This window comes from Brachyhypopomus gauderio, chromosome 20 (genome assembly GCF_052324685.1).
Source record: "Brachyhypopomus gauderio isolate BG-103 chromosome 20, BGAUD_0.2, whole genome shotgun sequence".
NCBI classification, from domain to species: Eukaryota; Metazoa; Chordata; class Actinopteri; order Gymnotiformes; family Hypopomidae; genus Brachyhypopomus; species Brachyhypopomus gauderio.
Genome location: NC_135230.1, coordinates 13,106,401 through 13,133,508, shown reverse-complemented (window position 1 = coordinate 13,133,508; position 27,108 = coordinate 13,106,401). Strand labels below are relative to the sequence as shown.

Sequence of the window (27,108 nt, the reverse complement as noted above, 5' to 3'; positions counted from 1 at the left end):
CTGCCAGTAATAAAATTAGTAACAATGATTAAATTTAACTCGCCTGCAGACCATATTTATCTGTGTGTGTGTGTGTGTGTGTGTGTGTGTGTGTGTGTGTGTGTGTGTGTGTGTGTGTGTGTGTGTGTGTGTGTGTGTGTTAGTGGTGGGCTGTTATCTGCGTTAACACCGTTAACGCTGTTAACGGCCCACCACTAATTTTTTTTTTTTATATCTGTTTGATGAACATAAATGAACATAAATGTTTGATGAACATAACATGTTTGGTAGTATAAAGTTAAAAATTTGAGATTTTAAAGTTAGAACTTTAAAGAGAGCTTAATATCTTACAGTAATATAAGACGCAGGAAAATCCAAGCATCGGATTGGTAAACCCAGGGGATTTATTTTTGCAAATAGTTTCACATTTAGTTATTTAACCCAATGTGGATGTCATTTAATTTTACTTCCTCAAATGTTCTTCTCAGTGGGTGCAGTGGGTCTGGGTGCCTGCATATATAATCAGACAAATCACTTTTACTTCATTTGTGTGTAGTAACTTTCTGCAGTCACATTGTTGAAGACAGCCAGGTAAGTAAAAAGCTAAATCCTATTGTGTAAGAATGCATATCTGCCTTTCTGAGATGCACTGAAAGCACTAAAGAAAGATCAAGTCAAAGTCTTTTTTTTCTAGAGATTTCCAAGATAATGGAGAGTGAAGAAGATAGCTATGAAGATATCCCCTGTTCTACTGAAAACCGGTGTGTATAAATTTTATGTGCTCAAGTGAATTTGAATTATTTAAGTTCCTTGTATTATTTTATTTATTGACGTGATCTCGTATATAATTTGATAACTTTTTGGTGTTCACAGTAAACCAATGGAAGGGCTGTTCCATAGCCATCTAGAGGAGAGGGTTCGTCCATATATTGATCTGATTGACTCTCTAAGGCTAATTGGTATCGAAGACGATTTGGCTCTGCCAACTATAGCAGTGATTGGAGACCAGAGCTCTGGAAAAAGCTCAGTGTTAGAAGCCTTATCTGGTGTGGCATTACCCAGGGGGAGTGGTGAGTTGCAATTTTTAAATATTTATAAATCAATTAGCATTTGCAAGACTATGCTTAATTAATATTTAATTCAAGGTTTTATCAACTGGCACTTAATAGTCACTTTCATATGAAGCCCTGTGATATTCTCACTTCTTCTTTAAGGAGACTGGACCAGTTACCATAAAGGAGAATCAGTTCTCAAATGTGCTGTTTTGTCTGTCCACTGTAGGTATTGTTACCAGATGTCCCCTGGAGCTGAAGCTGAGGAAGATTAGGGGCGGAGTTTATTGGAGAGCAATCATATCTTACAATGATGAATACATTGAGTTTGATGACCCCTCTCTGGTGGAGCGTCATGTTGAGACAGGTTAGTACAGTTTCTGAAATTACAAAAAAAGATGAAAAAATGAGAATGTGGACGTTAACATTATTTTGAAAATACTGATTTTCAAAAAACTATTACTAAAGATTATGTGCATGATAATAGCAGTAAAAATGCCCAGTCCAACACAAAATTTGTATCTATTACATCAATCCAACAGCCCAGAATAAGCTGGCAGGAGAAGGTGTAGGAATATGTGATGACCTCATCACTCTGGAGATCATGGCCCCTGATGTGTGTGACCTCACACTGATTGATCTACCTGGGATTGCTAGAGTTCCTGTAAAAGGTCAACCTGAGGACATTGGATATCAGGTAAGAGCAAACTAAAACATGACATTTTGTTGTCATGAATTACATTCACAGTTTTATTCAGTGTTAAAAATATCATTTTGTTGAATAGATTAAAAATCTCATACGAAAATATATTGAGAGGGACGAAACTATCAATTTGGTGGTGGTTCCATGTAATGTTGACATTGCAACAACAGAAGCACTGAAAATGGCACAAGAAGTGGACCCTGAAGGGAAAAGAACTCTGGGTATGTTTAGCACACATAGTAAAATTCTCTGTACCAACAATGTGCAAAATACATATAAATTATTTTTAATGTTGTTTTTATTATTTTTTGAACAGCTATTCTCACCAAACCAGACCTTGTTGATAGAGGAACAGAAAGAAATGTCTTAGATATAGTCAGAAATCAGGTGATTCCCTTGAGTAAAGGATATGTCATTGTTAAATGCCGTGGCCAAAAACAAATTGATGACAGAATTTCTCTGGCTGATGCTACTCGTGTGGAGAGAGATTTCTTCAGACGTCATGAATTCTTCAGGTTACATTCTTACGAAGATCTCATATTACATCTGTCACAATCATAGCTTCTAAAGTTCAGTGCCTACAAAATGCTTCCTGCTTTTTCTTTACAGTTGCCTGCTGTATGAGGAGAAAGCAACTGTTCAGTGTCTTGCCACCAAACTGACTCAAGACCTGGTTGATCATATTAAAGTATGTCTTTTTCGAGAAAGTATTGCCAGCTTGTTAATCTCAAATTTAAGATATTTGAATTTCTATAAAATGCTTCCATAGTCAAATGTATTGGCATTGTAGCTATTCACAGACATTTTTGTCATTACAATGTCAGAGAGTAAAAATGTAAAAAAAAGTTTTTTTTAATATATTTTTTCTTTACAAAATGAAACACTTATTGTTTATTGTTTAACTGAAAAATTAATCCTACTGAAAAAAGCATTTAGGTAATATCATTCTGAGCAAAAGCAACACAATAAGACTAGTTCTACTTCTTTAATATTTCTAGTTCAGTGAATTCCAATCTGACACAAGTGATTCAGTCATTCAGTCAAACGAAACCTTTATGCAGATTGTGTGTAAACACAGTCATAGTTTTGTTTTCTCTGTTGTAGAAATCACTGCCTCTGCTCTCAGAGCAGATAAAGAAGCAGCTGTGGGATCTGAGGAAAGACCTCAGCCTGTGTGAGCCAGGCCCACCTCTGGACCCTCAGAAGAGGAAGGCCTTCTTCATCGACGTGAGCAGCCACTTCCTGTTGCCAAGTTCACAAACCTTCAAAGTATAGTCAATTTTTTGACTGAAATGACTAAACCTTATGACTGAAATCTTATACTGGTGGTTCTTGCAGACGTTGACACAATTTAATGACAAGGTCAACCGCTTGGTATCTGGGGAGGTGGTCAATGAGGACAACTTGTTTATTCTCATTCGGACAGAGTTCAAAGCGTGGAAAAATCATCTTGATGGTACTAAGCAATCATGTGAGTATACGTCCATATGCAGAAAAGCCATTAGTGGATAAAATAATGACTTAGTCATTTAAAATAATCATATAAGACCAAGAAAATATGTTTCAATGCATCTTATAGTTCAAAAAGAAATATTTCAATTGTTTACACAAACATTTCTAGTCATCTTAAAAGACAAAATATAAAATAAATGGTATTTTTTTCAAATTTTGACAATACTCTTTTAACAACATTATAAAAAGGGCTTAGTCATTCAAAATTTCATTTCAAACTTTATATCCAATAGACCATACAACAGTTCAGAATGTGATAAACGACTACGACTACAAACACAGAGGAAGGGAGCTGCCCGGATTCAGTGATTATAATGTGTTTGAGATGGTTGTGAAGAGACTTGTTATTGAGCTGAAGGTACCAGCCATTGACACACTGAGGGTCATAAGAGGTATGTTCACTTCACAAATCACAGTGTGTACTGCAACATATGTATCAACATTTACCTAGTACTTAACAGTTGCACTTGTGCAACATTTTGCAGAATAGTTTTTCATAAAGCCACTGCGCTTAGTTCAGTCTTTCTTCAATTCAGTGGACCTACCCAGTCTTATTCTCTCTTGTCTGGCTTCAAACTTACCTCCATATAGGTAGTTACTTTACTTTGAGGTCCAATGAAGGCAGAGTGAAATAAACATGTTTCCCTGAAGTGATTAAAGACAAAGTTGAGAATATCTGTTTTAATAAAATTTTAATACTTTAGTAGATGATAAAATATGGTGAACAAACTGATTTTGAATGGTCATAGATCTGTGAAGGAAGAAACGGAACATATAAAACAGGACTGCACTTGTAGGTCCATTTTTAGTGCAATACTTCCTGTGCCAATATACTTTGATTCATTGATTCATTCATTCTTCAGCCTTGGCTGTAGTCTTCTCTCCCATTGTGGTTAAAATTAGTCAGGATCACAAAATCACACCACAGGGTATTTTGACAGTTTTGCTTGGTTCCTGGGGGTCCAGTTGATGACCCTGGAGGTCCATCTGTTGTCTTTTGTTCTCACCACGTAGCCTGCCCAGTTCTACTTTGATTTGCTAATGTCTTGATAAATGTCTCTAAAATCAGCCTGCTCCACGTCCACTATGCTGTCTATTTAGAATAATTCTTTTGTGAGCTTGTTTCATTGTTCTTAATTTGCAACTGAGTTTTGTATCCAATTCAGGGCTTCTGAACTTTATGTCAAAACCAGTATTATACATTGGTTGTAAGCTTTTCTTTTCAATATGTTGGACTTGAAGATGGAGTTGTTTTGGATGAAGGCCTGCCAACCCAGTTTAATTGTGCAATTGATCTCTTTTTCTTTAGATGTTTAGGTGTTTCTGAGTTGTGAGTTTTTTAGTAGAGGTAGTGGCTGGCCTGCTGGATGGTCTCATCCTCTACTTTGATGTGAATATGTGCATCTAGTATTTTGTTTTTAATCATCATTTGGGTTTTCTTAAAAGTCATGGAAGACCAAGCATTTTGCTTGCTTCATTAAGCTGAGCTTAATGAGCTTCCTTAAATTTTTCGAGAGTGTTTGCAATAACCATAATGTAATCACCAAATCTCAAATGATTAATTTAAGGCAAACTGTAAACACCTTTGGTGAGGTGTTATGGTGCTGAGGGACTCCTTACTCTAATTTGAAGGCTTTTGGGTTTTTGTATGATGTCTCTGCAGTTACTGTATGTTGGAAGATGTTGGTGTAAATCATAGAAAGCATGAGCTTGGAAATGCCCTTGTGTGAGCTTTGAAATACCTCTGCCTTCTTGGATGATTCATTTAATCATTGCTTTGGTTTTTCTAAAAAGGTTTATTCTTTGTTTCCAACTCACAACCTAAATCAGTTCTACACTTTCTTTATTTGTTAGCTACATGTAATTCATGAAAAAAAGAAAAAAAGCAGAAAGATACCAAATTTGAGATTATAGTAATACAGGCAATGAAGCAAAATTCTTTTTTTACATAATAAAACCTTTACTTCCAGTGGAGTAAAACAATATTTTACAACCTGAATAATTTGAAATAACACCAAGTAATTTTACAAAGAAAATAATTTAATTCAGCGAAGTTCTTTGGGGCAAATAATGACTGGATTGATGATCAATGATAAATATGATAAATCTGGATTTTAAAAAGCCTAACAGAGCAAGAGACCTTGTGGACGTTATTAACAACAATGATCTGTATTAATGATGTTTGTGAAACCTTTCAGATATCATTCAGAAGCAACTCTCTGATGTGTGTAAAGCCTGCTTCCTCAACTACCCTTTTCTCCAGTGTGTTGCCATGGTAAATTATATTTTAAAGATTTAATGACACGAAAATAAATAAACATTATTCTGAAAGTACATTTCCCATTTCATTTAGGCGTGACATGCTGCCATTCAGTGTTTTGTTTCCTTACTACTGCTATTCAGAACAAGATAGACAACATTCAATCAAAGCAAGAGGAGAAAGTGGAACAAAGGATTTGGGAGCAGTTTGAAATGGAGCAACTGGTCTACACTCAAGATGGCATCTACTTCAAAGCTCTGAATGAGATGCATCCTGGAGAACCAGATAAACCCTCAGAAGATAACCATGCTAGTCTTGACAGCAGGAACAAGTATCCCGAAATGTTGCAGGCATATTATGAGGTACACCTGCATAGGGTCCAGCGATATCATAATCAAATACCCTCAAGGATAAGACTCCTTAAATGTTGTTTGGTGATGTCTTGACGGTCAGCATGTCAGAAGTACAATGACTTCTATTGTAGTTTTTAGTCTACTATAGCTATATTTTGACTGTGGGATATGATATGAATATAAATACACCCAATGTTCAAATCAAATATACTAAAAAAAATACTGTATGTGCTATGGGTATTTTATCTATTTATAGATAGTCTGTCTCAGCATCTTGAAATTTGTGTGTGAAAGAACAACCCCCACATCTTTTCTCTTGTGCATGACTGTGATCTACACTGAAATGTGCTACTGCAACACATACTGTATCTTCCAGTAGTTTGACTTAAAATGATTACCCTAGTAATGGAGTTAAACATATTCATCTTCACCTCCTACCAACAGATCGTAGTGCAGCGTCTGGCCGACCAGGTGCCCATGCTGATCCGATACTTCATGCTGAAAGAGTCTGTTCAGCTTCTGTGCAGTGAAATGCTGGCTTTAATGGATGGAGCCAATGTGATGGAGGTGTTGCGTGAGGAGTCAGACAGCAGCAGACATCGCGTTGACATGCAGAACCGCGTGGACCGACTGACCATCGCTCAAGAAAAACTCAGTAACTTCGTCTGAAGAGAACCTGAGACCTAATACGTACAGTTGATTAAAAATGCAGCTGCTAGAGTTCTCACTAGGAGCAATTTTTGTGTAAGATTGTTTCAATGCTCTGGGCTTTTCCTTATTGATGGACACTGGTAAAATTAGACCATACATATGGGCAGGGTTGCCAACTCTCACACATTGAGCGTGAGACACACGCATTTGACCGTTTTCACACGCTCTCATGCCACAAGTCCGATATCTCACGCCGAAAAAAAAAATCCAGTTTATTTACCTCTGATCCACATATATTATTAAATGAGTTACTAGTTCGCTCTGGCGCCAACCACCAGCGATCGACAGATCGCGATATAACCAGTGTTGTATAAAGTATTAGAGACCCATACTTGAGTTAAAGTACAAGTACTCTCTATCAAAAAATGTACTCGAGTAGAAGTTGAAGTGTTCTTTAAAAACTTTACTTAAGTAGAAGTACAGAAGTATTCAGCATTTTTTGTACTTAAGTATTGCAAGTAGTTTATTCTAAAATTTATTACTCAAGTACTGAAAGTAAAAAGTACAAGTATTGTGTTTTGAATTAATTAAAGAAAGCTGTCAAAGTTTGATTATGAATTGTTTTTATACATAACTTACAAATCAAAGATGTCAAAGACCACAAATACAAGTGGTCTGTATGTACAAACAAGTAGCAACTTAAAAAACTAGGCTTAACAATTCGTACACAAAAAACAGATAACCTATGTCTCGCTACGTCGTAGGTTTGAAGCAGAAGTACAAGTTCGCCTTAATTTAGCTGAGAAAACGAGGTGTATTTTGGACGTAGAATCCGTCCGTCGGATTCTAAGGGTGAGCCTACTGCCCTGCGTTTACCCCCAATAAATGCCCTTACCCTATAAAAGAATGAAAAGAAACATGGATTACTGTTGCTAAAAACACAACTGAGCGTGACATCGCCATTATGATTGCCAGCTATTGTTAAGTGAATACTGCAGCACGTCATGAACATAATTAGGTTAGCTAAGATATCTAACATAACTAGCGCTTACTGACAGTTAAAGCTGGTGTGTCTTCTGTGCTTTATATTTATAACTTACATTGATGTGGGGTGATCTCCTTCCTCACCCTCACCGCCACGATCACTCGATGTTGAAGGTGTGGAAGGTGCCAATATGTACATTAAAACGCCAACAAGCTTATTATGCAGCACTTATGCTGCTCTTCTGCTGTTACCAAACACGGTACCATCTCTTTTAATGAGATATAATATGCAAATTATTTGGAATAATTTCGAATATATGTGTATTTGTATAAATATGTAAATTAAGCTGAAGGTGCTGGAAAATACTGCAAATGGACCTTCAAAGTGCCGTACAAGTGCATGAATTCCACCTTGTAACTTCGCACGCACAAAAATCGAGAGGTGCACGACCTCGCGACACGACTGCGCGCGTGGCCAACGCGCATGGGCGGAGCCACCGCGATTGCATCATTTTTGCCACGCGGACCCTTGCGGCAGTCACGACGTTACCAAACCAGGGCTGTGTTCGAAATAGCCTACTACATACTACTGGCATACTGATCGAGCCCCAAATCAGTATGCCGTATGCAGTATGTGACCAAAATGAAATTTTCCAGTACGCAAACAGCTATCTTCGTGGTATACTGCATCCCATCATGCAACGCTACGATCACGTGACCCCGTAGTATGCTTTGCTTTTGTCGCATACTGGAAACTGTACTGCATACTACTACGAGGACCAGTATGCAGTATCCAGTATATACTGAGTCCAGTATGCAGTATCCAGTATGTAGTAATCTATTTCGAACACAGCCCAGGCTTCAGTTGAACCTAGATTACGAAGCTCAAGTGTTGAGTGAAGGCAGCAGAAGAGTAAACGAGACGCGACCGGAGCTTGCGCAGTTTTCTCATACAACTGCCTGATCGCTTGACCCGGTGACAGCGCCAGTTAACATGTTTATAATTGTAACGAGTAACTATACAGCACGTAAAAAATGTATCGGAGTAAAAGTATTAAACTGATGGAAAATATGTAGTGAAGTAAAAGTGGAAGTAAGAGGAAAAAATAATACTCCATTAAAGTACAGATACAGCATTTTAGTACTTAAGTACAGTAGTGAAGTAGTTCTACTTCCGTTACTATACAACTCTGCACGGGACATGTCCCCCCCACTTTTTCAAAAGCCGGGTTTGGCCCCCCCCAGTTTTTATGGTTAAAGCCAAATATTTAAATAGCGACGATTCCATGCCCCCCCCACTTTTTATTACAAAATTACGTCCATGCAACTCTGGATATAACACTTAATTTGTGTCCATCAACCCAACACACATCTGTGGGAGGAAACCGGAGTACCCAGAGAAAACACACAGGCACAGGGAGAACATGCAAACTTCACATAAAACCGACCAGAGAATCAAATCCAGACTGCCTTGCTGTGAAGTAACACTGCTAGATGTCAGACCCTGCACTTCCAGGTGAAGAATTTTCTCTATATTTTTCTAACCTCTCATCCTCTGAATATTGTAATGATCATGCTTTTTTATTTTCAACTCCTTTAATATAAAAGCCACTTTAAAAAGTCGTATTTGCTTTGCCTCTTTATGGATAAGTATTCTGATTTCCATCTCACTCAAGTTTGGACATTTTGGTTGTAGCTTTGGAAAATGTCAAGTAAATGTATTTGCACAATTACAAAATGACAATTCAGCTAACTTTAACAAGCAGCATGTTGGTGGTACTGCTGCCCCCATCAGGTGAAAAAAATTTCAACTTGCTGGCAAGCAGGTGAGAGGACAACCTGTAATACACGGCGAGAGAAACCACCAGCCAATGTCTGCAGGGCATTTGTACACCCCTGCCTCTTCCATTTCAGAATACCATAAAGTATGTCTTTTGTTGATTTTATTGTATTATTTGTCTATTCTGTCACACTAAGTTTTGTTCTATATTCCAAATCATTTTAAACAGGGGGTACTATGTAAATCAGTTTCATTAGCCGATAATAGTATTGTTGTTGAGTATTAATGTGAAATAAATGTAATTATTGATTTAAATTCTATACCCTGCTCTTGTGGACATGCACAAAACAAATCTGAACATCTCAGATTCAAATGTCAACCCTTTCAAACATCTGAAAACGTCAACAGTCACTCAGCATCTCTCAGGAACACATCAATGAACCAGTGAGTTTTCTCAATGGAAGTTTAACCTGCATGTTCTAGAATGGGGCTGCACAGAGTTCCATCTTTAATTCCTCAGAAATAATCAGGTCATGTTTGCCTGGTTTAAAATGGTTTAAAATGGGTAATAAAAATTAAAAAAGCACTTTGAGCCATTACCTATGTGTATAGAATGCACAGCAAAAGATCAGAAAATAAATCCCAAAAGTACTCAATAATTTTTATTTGTACATAACGGGACAAATTTAGCGTTTGCCACCAACACGTGGAGCGTTGACCTTCATAGGCTTGGCGATCTTCTGTTTGGGTGCAGCCTTGGCAGGAGCCTGTATGAAAAACAACATTACACGTTCAAACAACTCCGTGTTATTGGCTACTACAGGAACTCAAAAACCATCCTCCCCTCAAAGATATGTAACTGTTGCATCTCCCAGGACTAAAATATTTAAGAAACAGCAGGTTATACCAATGACAAATTCTAGTTTGCTGTTCTATGTAGATCAACATTTAGGGGTGGAAAACCCCAACTAAGCCACAACTACAATTTGTCGGACCATCATGGCACTTAAACCCATTGCAGAAGCGGGTACTAAGTGTAAACATAGCCCTTTTGTTCTATGCCACCTTTGACACAGCAACGACAGAAAAAAGTCGTACTGCAACGCCTTTAGATGGCAATAAAAAGCCCAACATCAAAACAGCCTGCCATCAACATTTCATTTCCACATTGGTATACCAACAACAACTCTTCATCAGGCACACTGTACTTCTCCCCACATAACTGTCTTCAAAAAGCACAATACAATCTGGTTCTCACCTTTGTGCTCTGCATGGTGACCTTCTTGCTTGCCTGTTTGGCCTTCTTGGCCTCCTTAGCAGCTCTAAGGGGTAAAAACAACAGGGTTCATATGAACACATGCTGGCAAATATAACGCCCAACACAAGGCCTCATCAGCGTTAGATGGGGTAGAACACGAGACTGGAGACCTGGTGAGCATCACAACTAGAAAAGCATTCCAAGGCAGAAGGGTAATCAGGAATTCAAGTATTACAAATAATCTAGCATGCTATCCAGGATCAAAATTAGTCAAAGATGAAACAGTGGATTATACAATTGGCAAATTATAGAAACTGAACAGTGATCAGTAATGGACTGCAACACTGCAGTTCAAACCTTTTGTTGTTCTATGTAGAACAACATTTAGGGGTGGAAATCCCAAACTAAGCCATAATTATGATTTGTCGGACCATAATGGCACTTAAACCCATTGCAGAAGCGGGTACTAAGCGTAAACTTAGCCCTTTGTGTTCTATGCCACCTTTGACACAGCAGCGACAGAGGATAGTCGTACTGCAACGCCTTTAGATGGCAATAAAAAGCCCAATATCAAACATTGAACATGCAGTTATCATCTGGAGTATTTTGAATATTCTAAGCACAGTCCAGGATCAAAATTAATCAAACAGTAAAAAAAATATATATAATTTACATACAGCCCAAGGACACTAAACAACTCAAAACAGCTTACCAGATATAATGCAATGACATCCACAACTTCAACTTCATCATTATGTATGTATACAATCTCAAAGCAAATCCACCCACACACAACTCAATACAGTGCCAAGTAACCCCCAGAACAGAACACCACAAGTAAATAGTGGTTGCAGTGGTAACCGTCCATGTTTCTGGAATGAATATAATAGTTTGTTCAACTTGCCAATCAATTTCTAAATATAAATCAGACAAACGTGAACCACGCAATAACATGCATCACAGGTTCTTCTGAGCCAGTAGATTTTACAAGATACCAAATGCTGCCTCAGTTACAAAATTTCAATTTCATTATACAATACAAATTGATCCCATGTGACAGCACTGAATAGTATATAGACACTAAAAAATAAGCTTGAAATGTGGCTTACATACACAGACTTAAAAACGCAGGTTTCAAACACCGACCTGATGGCCTGCTCCCTCTGGGCCTTGCGCACTTCAGGTTTCTGGTTCCTCTTGGCAAGGATTTCAGCCAGGGAGGCTCCAGTGATGGCCCTCTGGAACTTAACAGCTCGGCGGGTGCGTTTCTTCGTCACCTCTTCCTGAGCAGAAAACAGTCAACAGTCAGAAACCCAAGGTAGCCACAAAACCAATGTAATCTTCTGCTATAAGTGCACAAAGTTAGTTAGTCCCAACTGAGACCCCACCACTGAAGAGTTCAGGACTGTGTCTCTGGGATGTACCTGTGTGTGTGTACGACCTTATAACAGTTTCATTCAAGAATAGTCCACATCCAAGTGCAAGTACACATTACGGCCACCACACTTACAGACTGGCCCTTCTTGTGCTTGCGTCTGTACAGAACGGTCCAGTTGATCTGCCGGGGGTTCCTCTTGTTCAGGAAAGCAGACTCGCATTTAGCATTCAGGAACTGGAACACCTGAAGCGAGAGAGATGCAAAATATGACAACGCGGCAAATGCAGACCCCAAGAGCAGCAAGTAAAAGAACAACACGTTACATTTGAACATTTGAACAGTGGGAAGCACTTTAGACAGACAGATCGGGAAAATAAATAATAACGCTCAAGACAATACAGGTATTACGTTAGCCAAGAGACATTTGCTTTCTGTGCCATGTATAACAAACCAAATATGCACATTGTCCGAGAGTAAGTTAGAGTAAGACGGTTACTACCATAACCAACGATACTCTCAATGTGAGCAGTATGAGCCTACACTACTAGGTAACGCAGGCCGGTGCTCTCGACGGGAAAAAAACGATGCTAAGATACCAGTTAACGTAATACTGCCCTGTTTTAACTTTAACAAATGAGAACCTTTTGCGCCGCTGGTTTTTAAAAGTCCCGACAGACCGACTATTCTTCAATAACGTGTATATTGTTAATAATGGAGTGAAACGGCCATTACCTTTCCGTCGATCCTGGCATAGCGCCGGCCGTGGCCGGGATAAATTTTGTACCCACTGAAACTGCACAGCTCAACCCTGTAAGGCGAAAATAATGTAGGATTATTGAACTAATACACATCTTATTTGTTTCACGGTTGCAGTTATCGACGTATTTTAAGGATTTTGAGTAAGATGTTGATGGATAACACGGTAGAACCCTTACTTCATGGCGGCGAGTCAGACAGGGAAGAGGAAGAGGAATTGTGGGTAGTCGGTTTATAAAGATAGCCGTTTTGCGAAAACGTCATATTTATGCGAATTAAACGCATTTCTGAATATATATATTGACACAACGGCTTGCAAAAATCTGAAAATATATTTTAATGTGTAACTTTATATAACCAATCAAATTGGCGATCGGTTGCCTGGCGGTGACACAAGCGGGAAGTATGGCGACGACTGAGAGAGACGGTGTACCCGATCCTTTCAGTCAAATGTCAAACTACGAAGGTACGCTGCCGTTGTATTTAAATATCTGCATTACATATCAGTGTATAATTATTTTTATAACTATGTGCTATAAGGTAATCGTTTTGGTTGCATATAATTTCGTGCTGAAAACGGATAGCGATGCGCGTTAGCAAGCTAACGTTAGCTAGCTTAGATACTGGCTTGTTTTTATATTGGTGCTCAGTGCTCCAAATAATGTTTCACCTGACGCATCCGCCGTCCTTGTGTGGGTCACTATGATCAGTGGGTCACCACACAAGACGTATATTTGTACTTGTTTCCATCGTGCACCCTGTACATTAGCACATCTGAATCTCGTATCTATCGATGTTGTATCGATGTCAGGAGCTTGTTTATCAGTTTGATGGTGGCCACTGCAGCTGGAGAAAGTCACTCTGTAAGACAGCAGGTCCTGTCAGTTCGCCGTTGGACTAAAGAAAGCAAGACGATCTATGTTGTGGACAATGTGAGGTTTCTGTGTTTTGACTAACTTTAGTGTTGCTGTTAAGGTCCTGGTTTAGTTGATCTTTCAAGTCGAGGTCTCCACAAACTGGATCCAACTTTTTGCTGTTCACTGGACACCCACACCATCGTTCTTGACCACAACCACATCATTAAGCTAGAACATCTGGAAAGAAATACAGAACTGCAACAGGTACTGTAGTGTGTTCATAGCCCTTACCCAGAACTCTTTTTCCTTTTTTTGAAATGCTGCGCTTGTAAAGTCCTGTGCAGTATTAACGTTTGTGTCATTTGCATATTTATTGGTGAAAGGTCGAGGAAATAACTGTTTAATTTTCTCCCTGTGCACAGCTGTCTGTCGCCTGTAACCGTCTTGTTCGCATGATGGGGGTGTCAAAACTCACAAGCTTAAAAGTGTTGAACCTCCCTAACAACAGCATTGGCTACATAGAAGGACTGAAAGACCTGATGCACCTTGAGTGGCTAAACCTGGCAGGGAACAACATAAAGGTAGAGACAATTGACTGTTGACAGTACGTAATCAGTACAGTACAGTGTACAGTAGAGTGTTTCCCCTCGGATCTTATGATTCTGTATTTATTTCAGATCATAGAGCAGCTGAACAGCTGTGTGGCTCTGCAACATCTGGATCTATCTGACAACAACATTTCGCACACAGGCGACCTCTCAAAGCTCTTTGCCTTAAAAGTGGGTGACCGAATACTTACTTATGTGTGTGTGGCTACACATTTAAACATTTTTGTAAATAACTCCGTATAATGCCAGTGAAAGTTAGGCAGGAGTAACACCATAATGATGCAGCGTCTCACCTTTTCCAGACGCTTCTTCTCCATGGGAACATTATCACAACTCTGCGCAGTGTCCCTTGCCATTTTCCTCCAAACCTCTCCATCCTCTCACTGGCCGAAAATGAGATCCGAGATCTGAACGAGGTTCTTTCAGAGTTGCTCTTTCTTATCAAGTATTGTCTGTTTTATAAGCGTGATGTATTTCTGTGCATTTATACAGTATGTTCACTGATAACTCCTTTCTAGGTTTCCTACTTAGCCCCTCTTTATAACATTGAGCAGCTGTCCATCATGAGCAACCCGTGTGTGATGTCTACACCATCCTTGCCTGGGTGTGATTATCGCCCATATGTTGTGAGCTGGTGCCTTAATCTGAAGGTGCTTGATGGATATGTGGTTTCACAGAAAGAGGGGTGAGTGGAGTATTGTGAGTGGAGTATAACCTATAAAAATCCATCCAAACCATAGTCAAAGTCTGATTGTTATGTGACATATTTACTGTTGCATACAATTCCTGTTCTCATTCTTTATTACATCATATTAAAAACTATAAAAATTAAGTCCATATCTATTTTTTTTTTAGTTTTATGAATTAGTAGGTGTTACTGCAGTTCCTTGTGAGATGGTTTGCATTTTCTAATTTTACTTATTTCTATTTAAAATTCCAGGCTCAAGGCAGAGTGGTTGTATAGCCAGGGCAAAGGTCGGACCTTTCGTCCTGGGCAACATGTGCAGCTGGTCCAGTACCTGGCTGCCACGTGCCCCTTGACCACTAGTCCTGCGCTTCAGTCTGCAGAGGATGCCAGGCTGGAGAGGATCCTCAACAAACAGAGGTGCCCCAGGGAAACCAGCACGGGGACGTTTTTACACATATTTCACCAGATGACCTCCAGCTAAGATACTAATGTGGTCAGCCGTGAATGAAAGCTAACATCAAGATGCTCATTTGCATCATGTAACGAAGAATTAAGCCGACTAGGCATTTGTGACTCTACCTTAATAATCCGAGCTTTCCTGGCACTGTGGTCCTACAGGCAGCACCAGAGACAGCTGCTCCAGGTTGGTCACTGTGTCTCACCGAGTCCTCCTCGCCCAACTCAGCTAGATGTGGATCAGCACTGGATCGATACAGCCAAACTTTCAGAGGCCACAAGTGAAACCATCACTGTCCACGACCAGCCAGGTTGAGTTCCATCACACATTGGTATAGATCAGATGTGAAGTTCACATCTGGGAGAGCCAAGCACTACACACTTTTACATTTACCTTTAAACCACACAACTCAACTCATAAAAGGCTTGATAATTAACCAATGATTCAAATCAGGGTGTGTTTACTCATGAAAAAACTGTACAGTACACTGTGTATTTTACAAAGCAGAATTTTTCACTTGATTTGAAAATCAATTAAAATATATAAGCATGTCCAATAGAAGAACATGTAAAGTAATTACTGTTTGATAGTATTCACTGTTGAATGAAGTTAACTGGTTAACAGTCTTAACATCCCTGATGTAGATAAGCCATATTATTTTTCCTGATCTCCATCAACGGTCATCTGCTGACGTTCTTTGGCTTCTCTGTCATAGCCATTCACTGTTAACATCACACCTCCACAACTTATAATACATCTCTGTCATATTGTCCCTTTCACTCCGTTTTTTGTACATTTGCTGTTGACAGATTCTACCAAACCGGTTGTCCAGGTGAACACCTGGATGAGCAATTCCTCCTCAACGACGCTCAACGCCAAGCGAGCCCCTGCGTGTGGTGAGGAGAGCTTGGTCTTGGAGGACATGCAGACAGATGAGGAGAAGCTCCATGGCAGCCTCCTCTCCTCCGAGTCTGCTTTCCTGCCTGTGAACTCCGCCGTCCACTCCCCGCCGTCCCCAGAGAGCGAAGACGAGGAGCTGGATGAGCCTGATTCGCTAGCCCCTCCGTACCCTGCCCGGTCTCGCACCGTGAAGGCGGAGACAGAAACGAGCCCTAACCTTCCTGTTATCGATGCTTCCCCTCGGACAAATGGACTAGATTGTTCGGCTGAGGATAGGTGTCGGTACTCGTCCTCGCAAACCGACTCACAAACCGACCATTTGGGAATCATCAAGGACCAGAGCGGTCTCCTGAACGGAGAGGCTGTGTTACAGAATAGCCCTGAGGTGGACACTGAGCACACGGATCCACACGCTAAGGTGGCACAGTGCGACCCAGGGGAAGCTGCTGTCAAGATTCAGTCTTGGTGGAGGGGACACTGGACTCGTCAGCACCACCCGCAGGCCAAAGAGGTGCGCTGCGAGATTCGCCTGCGCAGAATGCAGGATCACATAGTCTACCTGACAGCAGAGCTGGAAAGGTAAAAAAAGATTCTACAGTGGTTTTCAAATTTGTTGTTGCTTACTACTGACAATATACAGCTGTCTCCTGATCTCTTGGAATAGGGTGCGGAGGCAGCAGGAAGAGGAGAAACTACAGAGGATGGTACAGGAAGAGGCTGTGAAGTTCCTCTGGAAACAGGTAGGAATGGCCGTCTGCTCGCACACGGACTCTGTGTCTCACTTTCTCTCGCGCTCTTCTCCTGATATCTCGTTCTCTTGGTTTCCTACTGAAATATAAACCTAAGCCTCGTAGGTTTGAGGAAGTCTGGCCAAGAGTCGTGTCATTGGTCAACCCTGTGTGTGCGTGTGAATACTCATGTGACTACATGAGAAAATGTTTATATTAATGTTATATATATATATATTAATGTCTACAGCACTGAGAGATTTAGAACCACACCGCTTTTACAATATCAGCAACCTTTTTATTCATTTTTTATTATACATTTGCTTCCTTCTTAAATAAAAGAAATTATGTGAAACAAATAATTTTTAAATTTTTCTTAGCCTTTCTTGTGTTTTTTGTGTTTTATATATAAACTTTATAACCTCAAAAGTGAGTCATGCATTGGTCGTGGTAATATAATTTTATGAGGAATTGTGACGCAGCAGAAATAATGACTTCTTTTTCAGACACTGTGTTTCTCTGCAGCGCTTGTTTATTTGTTTGTCTTGTCACAGCTTCAGGCCATGCTGGAATGGCAGTCTTCTGTGAAGGAGCAGCTCAGCTGTTTGTCCCCCTCTGTAATCTCCGTCCTGAGCTCCAAATGCGCCGGCCCCAAGGCCACAGTTCCCCCTCTGCACAGCGAGCTGTCTATCCCCGAGTCGGGCTTCCATTCCCCCGGTGAGCAGCAGGGGGCGCTGGAGGACAGCCTGAGCAGTACCGCCACAGGAACCAGATCCCCTGAAACGGTGAAGTCTGCAGGAGCCGCGTGTTTGGCTGGGGCGCCTGTGGGCGGGGACACGGGGGACAGCAGCCTGCTCGAGCAGTACCTCTCGTCAGTGCAGCAGCAAGAGGAAGAGGAGGCTGAGGGGGAGGAAGGGGCCTCCGACAAGACGGGGACACCGCCGTGCGCGTCGGTCCACGCTCCATACAGAGGCTCGGAGCAGACACCCTCTTCTCCTGTTGTGGAAGCTGAAAGAGGGTGCCCTCTTTTGAAGACAGTGATGTGAAAGAAAGGATGAGACTTTGAGATTGTCTGGAATTGAACAGATGCTAACAGGGCTATATAAAGGCTAGTGGGAACCCTGTAGATGTGATCTAGGTCACATATACAGTATTTATCTGGCCTATATTAGCGTTCACTCACTTTAAGGTAGTGAAGCGGTTTGGGGTCAAGCATACCTTCATGTTTCACTGCTCCTGTGGACGCATCTTGGTCTGGATTCGTATTGAATATAATACCAGCAGTGATGACATAAGAAACTCCACTTTTAAGGTGATTTTAGTTGCTAAAAGCTGTGCTCTCCCTACTTTGAAATCCCTTTTTTAATATTAGCCCTCAAATGTGTTTTTTTAAATACAGCTATCCTGTTAAAACGATGTCATCTAAGGATAGCACAAAAAACAATTGAGCTCATTTTTTAAAGAGGCCATAGTCCACTTCATGGCAATAGCACTGTTTTATTTGTCCCAAATTTATACATATATGCAAATATATGCATTAGCAAATACATGTAAAGAGCTCATATAAAGACACTGGGATCCACAGCGACTTTACCACATAAGAGTGCCAAGCTGTTGTTACATATATAATGCACTTATACATTCTTCAGAGCCAAGTAGGTCTATTGCAAATTCCTTTACAGTTACTTAGAATCCTAAACCTTACAGCCTTGTGGAAATCTATAGAAAGCATTATGTTTGGGTGTTGCCTTGTCATAAATCAGCATCTTTGAAGACTGAACAAACTGACACATTAAAGCCCTCCATTTTAGAGAAATATCTGTAAATGTAGATGTTTGCTAATGTACATCATCTAAAAGTATTGTGTAGCATTTGAAATCTGTTTTTATTTCACATTGGTTGTTTTATGAATGCACTTTTGAGAATAAACTTGATATCAAGCTGGGTTTCAAGCTACTGTTGAATCGGACCGATCGATTTTTTTCAGTTTGAACTAATTGTATTATCGACATGAATAAGGAGATAAGAGTATTGAAATTGAGTATTATAGGATATCCATTTTATATCGGAAAGTGCGTTGTAGATAAGGAACTTGAAGTAGGTTATAGATACTTTCTACTTCATGTTAAGCTTTTATATTACTTAAACATTTAAGTATTACGGAAACCATTCATTCGAGTTGTCTTTTATCTTTGTAATTTTTCACATCGTATTCTCCATGTAAAGCCTAGGGAATTCCCTTGAAAGTTTCACAAAGTATCATCCAGTCACGTTTTTTGCTTGAGTGATTTCATTTCGAGTCGTCGATCGTTTTAAATGCATTTTAAAGGTTCAGAACCGCTGCACAGAGATGAAGCAACAGCAGGTAGGCATATTCAGGCAATGTTGTCTACTTTATTTTAAAAGTTGTTTCATGAGTTCAATTATTTAAGCCGTAAATGCAAAGCGGTCAGTGTGGAATGATCACAACTGGCCAACTTCAAAAATCACTTTGAATAATTTTGCCTAACTGTAGTCTCACCAGCTACCTGAAACACTAATTTTAAGCTTTTGTTAAGTAAAAAAATAGACTACGGAAGATAAAGAAAAACATTTAAAAAAATAGACAAAAGTTTTTTCCAGTAAGATACTAAATTACTACAAAAGACTGCATTTCTAATGAATTTATCATGTAATCACTGAATAACTGGCCTTAAATAATACCATTAAAGCCATTTTAGTTGAGATGGTGCTATGAGAGGCAAAGATTGGCATTTCCTGGTACGTCAGAGAAATCCCCTTACAGCAAAAAATTAATAATTAATTAATTAATTAAATAGAAAAAATATATGTAAAGAAATAGTCACACCCCTTCTATCTTCTTGTAGGCGTTCAGTTCAGAGGCCACCGTAGGCGTCGTCGTTACCTGAATACTCGAATCCTTTCGCAATCTTACACCATTTCGTGACAACTGTAAGTACAACACAGCCGAGTAGCAGTGAGTGCACAAAGTGAACAAGATGATCATTGATAGAATTTCCGAGTGTGATTTGGGACTTTTCGACACGAATTCAGATGTTATGACCAGTCCAGTCAATTTATGGTCATTTTATGGATGCTCCTCTCCTGTACCGGAACCGAATATTTCTACGGGATTTCAGTCTCCCTGGTCACCGAATTCCGACTCTGAAAAAAGTCGAAGTAATGCGGGAAGCCCTTTCCAAGTGGACGTGGAAAATAGCGTGAACGGTAATCTGACTGCAAAATAATTAGTATCCTACATAATCTAATCTGTGTGTAATAGAAACAATGACAACTATTAAAATGGTTTACTCGATATGATTTCTAACAAATCAGTACTATTAAAGACTCCTACTCAATACGAATATCCTGATTTAGCCTATATGGTGTAATGAAAGATCATTTAAGATGTAAATAACAAATAGTCTATATAACAGTCTATATTATATGTAGTAGGATTGCACCTAGTAACCCCAAAGGATTCGCCCAAGGAGTGCTAACCACTTAGGAAGAATACAGCTGAAAAGTACATTATTAGTTAAATGGAGCATTATTATCACTACTACCACTACTACTACAACTATTATTATTAGTACTTAGTAGTAGCATTAAACTGAATTGTTACATAAATATTTTTTCCAAAAGGGCGATTTCGTGGTGCATTTTTCCATGTACATGTACAGAAATATGATATTTAAGCTACTTAAGAATTCTTAATTGTGTGGCGTGTTTTCCTGTGAAGCTGAGGCCCCCCAAGACGGTTCACGGCTGTCGAATCGGTACCAGGGTGTGCGCGTGAAAAACACCGTGAAAGAGCTCATAATGCTGAAACGGAACAATGACATACAGGTAGACATCGATGCCACCGAATATAATTTTTGATTAATATTAACTCACCGCCATGTAAAATCGTGTAGAGTAATGCAGAATGTGGTTGTTTATTACATTCGCATGTTCATCGTCACGAACCGGGTGTGCTGCATCAACTTTTAAAGTTTCATCCATTTTCCTCGAATGTCATGTAACGTTCTTAATATAGTCTTGTTACTTTAATATAATGATCAAAAATATATTCTTTTTTTATACAGACACAGCCTCATAAGAATGAAAATGATTTCCCAGGTAATTATTTTGTAAAACATACAACTGTTAAAGTTCCGAAGAAAAATATAATGACAACAATATGAAGACACGCGTTTTGGCTGTTTTTTTTTTATAGCTATAACTACCTTGCTCAAAGGTTCAAAGCGGTCAGCTGAGTGTCTCTCCTCTCCTTCTGTGATCAAGAAGCCTGCAACACTAGATAATAATGTCCTGGTAATTATCCATTATATTAATTTATCCATCACAGCCCTAAATACTAATTAACAGTATTTATTCCTCTACATTATGTATCTACTATGTAAAAATGAACCACCACACTGCATTTATGTCACGTACAGGGTAAAAACTGCTTGCTTGTTTTTGATCACCTTTGACACCTTTTTGGTCTCACCTAGTCTCTGTACAACCCGACTGAGGACATCTTTAAAGAGTGCGACATCTACAATGGATTTGGTGATGTGTTCACCAGCGGAGAGTTGTCCATCGAGTCTGTGAAGATACAGGACAGTCCAGTGCTAGACTATAACCCGCAGGTCCCACTGCCCACCTATACTGCTACACCCAACCCGCTTATACCCATCTGCCAGATGCCAACGGGTCCAGAGAGCCCATATACATCCCCTTTGCAAGGCCTGAGGTCCCAACAAGGCTTTGGGCCCTGCGGGCCTGTGGCTCCTCCAGTTTCCTTCTTCCAATGGCAGATACAACAAGAGGAGGAGAAACTGGCCAACCTAACGCCTGGAGACCTCACTTCCAAGGATGACGATGGAGACACGTGAGTTGACAGACTTCTCTTAAAGTTCCAGGGAAAAAAAAAAAAACTTTCTAGCCTAGAACCAAACCTATTAGACATGTTCTGTTATACATCCTGCATAACCAACAGGGCAGAATTGTTTGACAATGTTTGTGGAAAAACTGCATTCATTGCACCCAAAGTGATGATCTATCATCAATTCTAATTCAGTTAGAATGTTAGGATGCCAAAATTTGTGAGCCAGAAGTTTACTTTGTTTTCACAGGTTCCTTCACATTGCGGTGGCCCAGGGGAGAAGAGCTCTGGCTTATGTGCTTGCTAAGAAATTGGCCAACATTGGCATGCTCGACGTGAAGGAACATAACAATCAGGTGAGGGTTCACTCTCACGTAGCATTTAAATAAATGCCTATATATCTATGGGCGTAACCAGTCCCCGGTATGTAGGAAAAGTGATGGTGTAATCATAACTCTTTCACTCTGGTTGTGAAACAGCTTCTTAATCAAGCACACACCTTGCTTACAGTTTGCGTGAAGCAGGAAATCGCTTGGCTCTCCCGCAGAAGTCATGTTTTGCTTTCTTTCACACCAGAGTGCCTTCCAAGTCAGTGTGGCAGCCAACCAGCACCTGATCGCCCAAGACCTCCTTTTGCTGGGAGCTCACGTGAACGTCATGGACTGCTGGGGCCGCTCCCCACTCCACGTGTGTGCAGAGAAGGGCTACATTCTCACCTTACAGGTGAGCACGTCCTCCACCTCCACATGACCGCAGAGGCGATGGCAGCTTATGTAAAAGGAAACTGAGCTCCACATTTTTGTCATTTTTGTCACGTTTTCTTTCATTTTCCCTTTATTTAAATTGGAGACATCTATCATTCTATGGTTTCTTCATTCTTTTCTCTTGTGTCATGTTCTCTCCCTTGCTCCCATTCACTTTGTTTCTAGTTTATAAACACATACATCCAAAAGTACAGTCCGAAAAATGCGGCATTAACGTGTTTTTAATCAGTCGAATACAGCATAAAAGTTAAATTTAGCAGCACACATGCACACACACACATACTCATGTAAATATGTCTTTTGCAAATCAAAGATGACTAATTTTAAAAACGTTCTGTTTATCAAATAAATTAAACAATCCTTTCACGCCTTGAGTAAACTCCATCCATCCATCCATTTACATCTGCTTACCCGGGTCTGGGTCGCGGGGGCAGTAGCCTAAGCAAAGAGGCCCAGGTTTCACTCTCCCCAGCCACCTTTTCCAGCTCTTCTGGGGGGATACCGAGGCATTCCCAGGACTGCCAAAAGTTATAATCTCTCCAGCATGTCCTGGGTCTTCCCCGGGGTCTCCTCCCAGTTGGACATGCCTGGAACACCTCATTAGGGAATTCCAGGGGGCATCCGGACCAAATGCCTGAACCACCTCAACTGGCTCTTTTCTACATGGAGGATCATCTCGCAGATGATCGTACTTGTCACCTTATCTCTAAGGGAGAGCCCGAGAGACACCCTGCAGAGGAAACTCATTTCAGCCGCTTGTAGATACTTGAACTCCTCCACTTGAGGCAGACTCCCAACCTGGAGAGGGCACTCCACCCTCGTCCGCCTAAGCACCTGGTTTTACAAGTGCTGATTCTCATCACGGCCGTCTCGCACTGGGCTGCAAACTGATCCGGCGAGAGCTGTAGGTCCTGGCCTTGAGTAAACTCAACTAGGTAAACATGTAAACGCTACATTAAGGTTGACCAAACAAGACGGAGTGAATTGAACTTGAACAACATTCACTGGAAGCCACAGTGGCAGCTTGGCTAGGTGTAATCAATTACAGTAAACATGGTGAATAAATGCAACAGTATAAAGTACGCACACAAATTTCACATATGACAAAGCTGAAGATTACACATTAACCTATCAACCAGTTTCAGCCTTTGTTCTCTTCTGTCTCCCCCCACTGCACTTCATCTTATCAGACGTTTTATCACATCTGTTTTTTTTTCTTGAACTTCCTCCTAACAACTAACTTGAGTTCATTTCCTCAAAGCTGCAGCAGGCATGTCAGTCAGAAGAAAAATCCCCTTATCCTGCATAACTGGTTCCACAGCACAGCTCCCCATTATAAAGCTCAGTGACAAACATCTTGACAATGCTTTCAACTATTAACCGCTCCCAGGACCTGGCACGCAAACATGCGCCCAATCATTAACTGTTTGTTTGCCCAGTTCGGGGAAAACATCAAGCAGTGAAATGTGCACTGCTGAGATATAGCCATGATAAAATAAGATTAACTCGTACACAGCTGATGTGTTCCAAATCTCACCTGTATATTCTAGAGCATTTAAATAGAGCATTCTAATAGAGCATATAGAGCATTCTATTGCTAACTTTAAAAACTAATGAATCTAGGAGTTAAATCATCACTACAGATTTTACCTTTAAGGGTTCATTATCAAGTGACAGACGCCTCACTTTTGACACGTCCTCCAATAACACATAACCATTCACACTAGAGATAATTCACTCTAAAGGGCTCCAAAGTCCTCGTAACATGTTTATGAACAACAAAATAGTTCTTAAACCTTTTCGTGACTTTCTGCCTGTGCAGGCCATTCAAAGGTCCATGGAGAACAATGGTCAGAAGGTGGATGTGGAGGCAGTGAATTACGAGGGTAGGTAACTGCCTTTCTCTGACACCACAGAATAAATGTATCATGCGAAGCAAGTTTCGCAGTTTAAGTCCATCAAATAGTTTATGTAGGAAGAGATCATTTTTCATGATATCAACAACATCAAATGAAGTTTATCAAATGTGATTTGTTAATGCCCAATAAGGTGATGCATCCTGTATTCTTTTCATTGTGGGTCATTGTTCAATACAGATAATTGCTCAAATCATGTACGTATTTCAATTTGGTTTTTTTTCCATCTTAGGTCTTACCCCTCTGCACATTGCTGTCCTCTCCCACAATGCAGTGGTGCAAGACCTGAGTCATGTGACGGCACCTGAGTCCCCCCAGACCGCTGCTCTGATGCAGAGGCGTAAGGTCCTGGCAGAGTGTATCAGCACACTGCTTCTCATGGGCGCGTGCAGCGGAACCAAGGTGAGCACCGACGGCCCGTGACCCCCCAGACAAACGTCACGCGCACCGCTGCGCCTGCAAAGCCCCTCACGCACTGTGGGTCTCCCCTTCCTGCAGGACCGCAAAAGTGGACGGAGCGCCCTGCACATGGCGGCGGAGGAAGCCAACGTGGAGCTCCTACGCCTCTTCCTGGACCAGCCCAACACTCTCTCCGTGATCAACGCCAAGGTAGGGTGGGGGCGTTCCAGCAACACGGAGCTACCGTCTAACATCTCAGCACAGCAGGACTCCATCCTTGGGTTCCCCAGTACTAATAATGTCTTATGAGATTAAAGTCTCCTCTGCTGTAACTCTGTTGATTCTAGCAGTGGTCAGCATTTCACTTATCGCTTGCGTGAACCTGGGATCTCGCTCTCTCTCCCGCCCAGGCGTACAACGGCAACACGCCGCTCCACTTGGCCGCGGCCGCACAGGGCCGACAGGCACAGGCACACGCCGTGCAGCTGCTGATGAGGAGGGGGGGCGACCCCAGCGCCCGCAACCTGGAGAACGAACAGCCCCTCCAGCTCGTACCCGAAGGCCCCATGGGGGATCAGGTGAGCGCTGAACTAACCATGCCGCCGTAGCTTGTACGCCCACACACACACACACACACGTGCAACAGCGGCCTGGATTCTAACCACGCCCCATCTTTGCTTTCCTTCACTCGTCCAGGTGCGTCGGATCCTGAAGGGCCGCGGGGCCAGCGCTCGCTCCTGCCCGCCGTAGAAAGAACCGACCCGCCGATCCTGTTAGTCAGAAACACTGTCAGTCAGGCAGTCCAAACTCTGTACAGTCTCATTTGCCGGTACAAGGCAGATGTCTGTTGTTTCTATGAAACAAGATTACAATTGTTCACTACTGTGTAGTAGAAGACAAAGGAAGTTGAGTCCAGAACTAATTCAGCACATATGTAACATGTAGGCACACGAGAAGAATAATGAAAACATTAAAAGTACCTTTTCTTTTGTTTAAGGGACAAAAATGTTCATTTTCAAACTTGGTAGGTGGCAATGGGCTCCAGTCAGTAAAGGTTTGGTTTGTATTATAGTTTTAAGTATAAAATACTTTGTTTTGTATATATATTTCAGGTCAGCGGGTATTTGAGTTTAATCATCGTTTTGTTTTGGTTTTTAAAGATGAGCGTAGAATATGATAGTGAATATGAGGTTGCCAGGGCGATGTTGCTATGGAGCTTGGATCTGTTCCTCAGAGTCTCTGTCCTACGTCAGCTCCCTCCTCTCTCAGAGTTTCACTAATCTCCATCTTTGAAGAAATCTCTGGCAGTTAGAAATGCCTGGTGTGCAAACATGTGATGGTCACGGTTTGATGATCTAAGGGAACTTTTATCACACCGCTGATTAATACCTGCAGGTCAAGCTGGAGCACACTGCCATATCGCTAGTTGGTGGTTCCCACTCCTGGCTTATTTTCCTGCTGTTTCGTTGAATTAGTTTCAGTGAATGAATGATTTTGGAATGTGGAATTTTCTGATGATGCAAAGTTTTTTCTTGGTTAGAATATATAACTGGTAATGTAACCAATAGTCAAAAATGTAATGTTTAATATTTTATTATTGCCTTTTATTGCCTAGGTGTTGTTGAATTCAAATATTATTTTATTTTCTTTAATGTGTGGTGAAGGGAATTTATACGATGTATATGTTGTGTATATGCTATACAGTATATCTACTGTACATGTAAAAATCAATGGAAATACCTTAACATATCAATTGGACTAAAGATGTAATTTGGGAAGTATGTCTCATAGACAGATCTAAGCATAAACATTTTTAGTTTCTGTTTTTTTGTTTTTTTTTTGATGTATGTGCCCGAGCGAGTTACATATCGTCACTCAAGACAATCTTTAAGAAATACCTATTTATCTATTTTCTCTGTGTCCATATTTATGGTGCATAGGCTTAGATTATGTTAAAATAATACAGATTATTGGTGGGTGGTTAACACATCTTATATGCACCCGTTAACATTATAAGTGACTTTGTGGTGCAGTTTTTTTTTGCTGTATCTATGTAAACACTGTTAATAAATCATTAGCTAATAAATAATCTTCGCAATCACAAACACTGTGGAGTCGACATTCTAAAAAGTATGCAATACAAGTTTCTGATTTATTGTAGTGTGATGTGGCCTAAAACCTCTAAAACATTTCTGAAGCTTAATGAGTACGACAGAAATTCAGTATTAAAATGGGAATTAGAATGAGGTGAC

General features: G+C 40.5%; 4 protein-coding genes and 2 non-coding genes across 7 annotated transcripts; 3 read left to right on the top strand and 3 right to left on the bottom strand.

Moving 5' to 3' along the window:
• The first annotated feature begins 441 nt into the window (after positions 1–441).
• LOC143484002 (interferon-induced GTP-binding protein Mx3-like) lies at positions 442–9,589 on the top strand. The gene is made up of 14 exons (XM_076982411.1): positions 442–570; positions 674–740; positions 853–1,049; positions 1,261–1,398; positions 1,574–1,728; positions 1,817–1,955; positions 2,051–2,249; positions 2,344–2,422; positions 2,839–2,961; positions 3,073–3,205; positions 3,480–3,638; positions 5,445–5,521; positions 5,650–5,868; positions 6,304–9,589. Exons 2-14 carry the CDS (start codon positions 688–690, stop codon positions 6,526–6,528), a joined length of 1,896 nt encoding a protein of 631 aa, XP_076838526.1. The 5' UTR covers positions 442–570; positions 674–687; the 3' UTR covers positions 6,529–9,589.
• Positions 9,590–9,923: 334 nt separating this feature from the next.
• On the bottom strand, positions 9,924–12,903 carry rpl24 (ribosomal protein L24). Its single transcript, XM_076982412.1, has 6 exons — positions 12,846–12,903; positions 12,643–12,718; positions 12,043–12,153; positions 11,679–11,815; positions 10,533–10,596; positions 9,924–10,041 (listed from the first exon to the last, which is right to left on the bottom strand). Exons 1-6 carry the CDS (start codon positions 12,848–12,850, stop codon positions 9,961–9,963), a joined length of 474 nt encoding a protein of 157 aa, XP_076838527.1. The 5' UTR covers positions 12,851–12,903; the 3' UTR covers positions 9,924–9,960.
• On the bottom strand, positions 10,260–10,394 carry LOC143484696 (small nucleolar RNA SNORA17). Its single transcript, XR_013122692.1, has one exon. It is a non-coding gene; the product is annotated as a small nucleolar RNA SNORA17 (small nucleolar RNA).
• LOC143484697 (small nucleolar RNA SNORA17) lies at positions 10,954–11,089 on the bottom strand. The gene has a single exon (XR_013122693.1). It is a non-coding gene; the product is annotated as a small nucleolar RNA SNORA17 (small nucleolar RNA).
• Positions 12,904–13,016: 113 nt separating the features above from the next.
• cep97 (centrosomal protein 97) lies at positions 13,017–18,849 on the top strand. The gene is made up of 11 exons (XM_076982410.1): positions 13,017–13,132; positions 13,642–13,787; positions 13,946–14,104; positions 14,201–14,302; positions 14,434–14,547; positions 14,650–14,816; positions 15,072–15,236; positions 15,438–15,586; positions 16,086–16,755; positions 16,841–16,916; positions 17,459–18,849. The coding sequence occupies exons 1-11, from the start codon at positions 13,072–13,074 to the stop codon at positions 17,948–17,950; spliced, it is 2,301 nt and encodes a 766-aa protein (XP_076838525.1). The 5' UTR covers positions 13,017–13,071; the 3' UTR covers positions 17,951–18,849.
• Positions 18,850–19,779: 930 nt separating this feature from the next.
• Positions 19,780–26,969, top strand: nfkbiz (nuclear factor of kappa light polypeptide gene enhancer in B-cells inhibitor, zeta). 2 transcript variants are annotated; one of them, XM_076983044.1, is made up of 12 exons: positions 19,780–20,132; positions 20,647–20,753; positions 20,993–21,026; positions 21,145–21,221; positions 21,404–21,783; positions 22,028–22,133; positions 22,354–22,500; positions 24,364–24,427; positions 24,690–24,859; positions 24,956–25,066; positions 25,267–25,434; positions 25,553–26,969. In XM_076983044.1, exons 1-12 carry the CDS (start codon positions 19,904–19,906, stop codon positions 25,604–25,606), a joined length of 1,647 nt encoding a protein of 548 aa, XP_076839159.1. In that variant the 5' UTR covers positions 19,780–19,903; the 3' UTR covers positions 25,607–26,969. The 2 variants fall into 2 exon arrangements, with proteins under 2 accessions (XP_076839159.1, XP_076839158.1); XM_076983043.1 differs by having other exon boundaries at positions 19,781–20,132; positions 21,124–21,221.
• Positions 26,970–27,108: the final 139 nt, after the last annotated feature.